General features: G+C 55.1%; 1 protein-coding gene across 1 annotated transcript; it reads left to right on the top strand.

Moving 5' to 3' along the window:
- Positions 1–112: 112 nt before the first annotated feature.
- H310_15250 (hypothetical protein) lies at positions 113–286 on the top strand (the record flags this gene model as incomplete). The annotated part of the gene is made up of 1 exon (XM_008883237.1): positions 113–286. A coding segment is annotated over one exon (174 nt), but the record flags the coding sequence as incomplete, so codon positions are not given.
- Between the last annotated feature and the right edge of the window lie 369 nt (positions 287–655).

Genomic DNA, 655 nt, shown 5'->3' with positions numbered 1-655 from the left:
GTTGTCCCCTGCCCAAGGACGCGGACTTCAGCAGTGGTTACCGGACGCTGCGCGAGCCGTAACACATCAATAAATTTATTAGTCGTTTATCGTGGCTAAGAACTCCTGGTCGATGGAAGGCTCCAGCGATCAGCTCTCTGACCATACGCTCCCTGAAGGCGCGTACTACCGGGATGGCGAAGCTCGGCCCGAGATCAATCTCCAAGCAAGACGCCAGGAGATTGAAGACCTCGTCTATGAAGACGATGCTACGTCCTCTTTAAGCGGCGTGGAGGATAGGCTCGTGGTAGCCGAAGATTCTCCGTTGAGGTTGTTGAGCCGAGTGCCGGTTCCAGCCGCATTTCATGCAACTCAACCGTCACTTGGTCCGTTTCCGGTGATGGTCCAGTCCCAATAAGTGCACCATCATTATCAGCAGATTGCAGATGATCCTGCTCTAGCTGCGTTGGAACGAGCACGACGGGACGAACAGATTATTGCCCAGGCTACGGAGTTGGCCCGGGTGTCTGTGAAGAACGAGTCAATGCAAAGCGCTGAACTTGCGCTGCAAGAAGAGCTCAAGGCGGCTAGACAAGCCGGAGAAGAGCAAGCGATGCGGGTGGCGCAGGCTGAGGCACAGTTGCAGCATAGCCACATTCAGCAACAAATCGCAACC

The sequence above is a fragment of the Aphanomyces invadans genome, assembly GCF_000520115.1.
Source record: "Aphanomyces invadans strain NJM9701 unplaced genomic scaffold supercont1.256, whole genome shotgun sequence".
In the NCBI taxonomy this organism is placed as follows: domain Eukaryota; phylum Oomycota; class Saprolegniomycetes; order Saprolegniales; family Verrucalvaceae; genus Aphanomyces; species Aphanomyces invadans.
The sequence above is the reverse complement of the archived record's forward strand: the minus strand, read 5'-3'. Positions and strand labels throughout refer to the sequence as shown.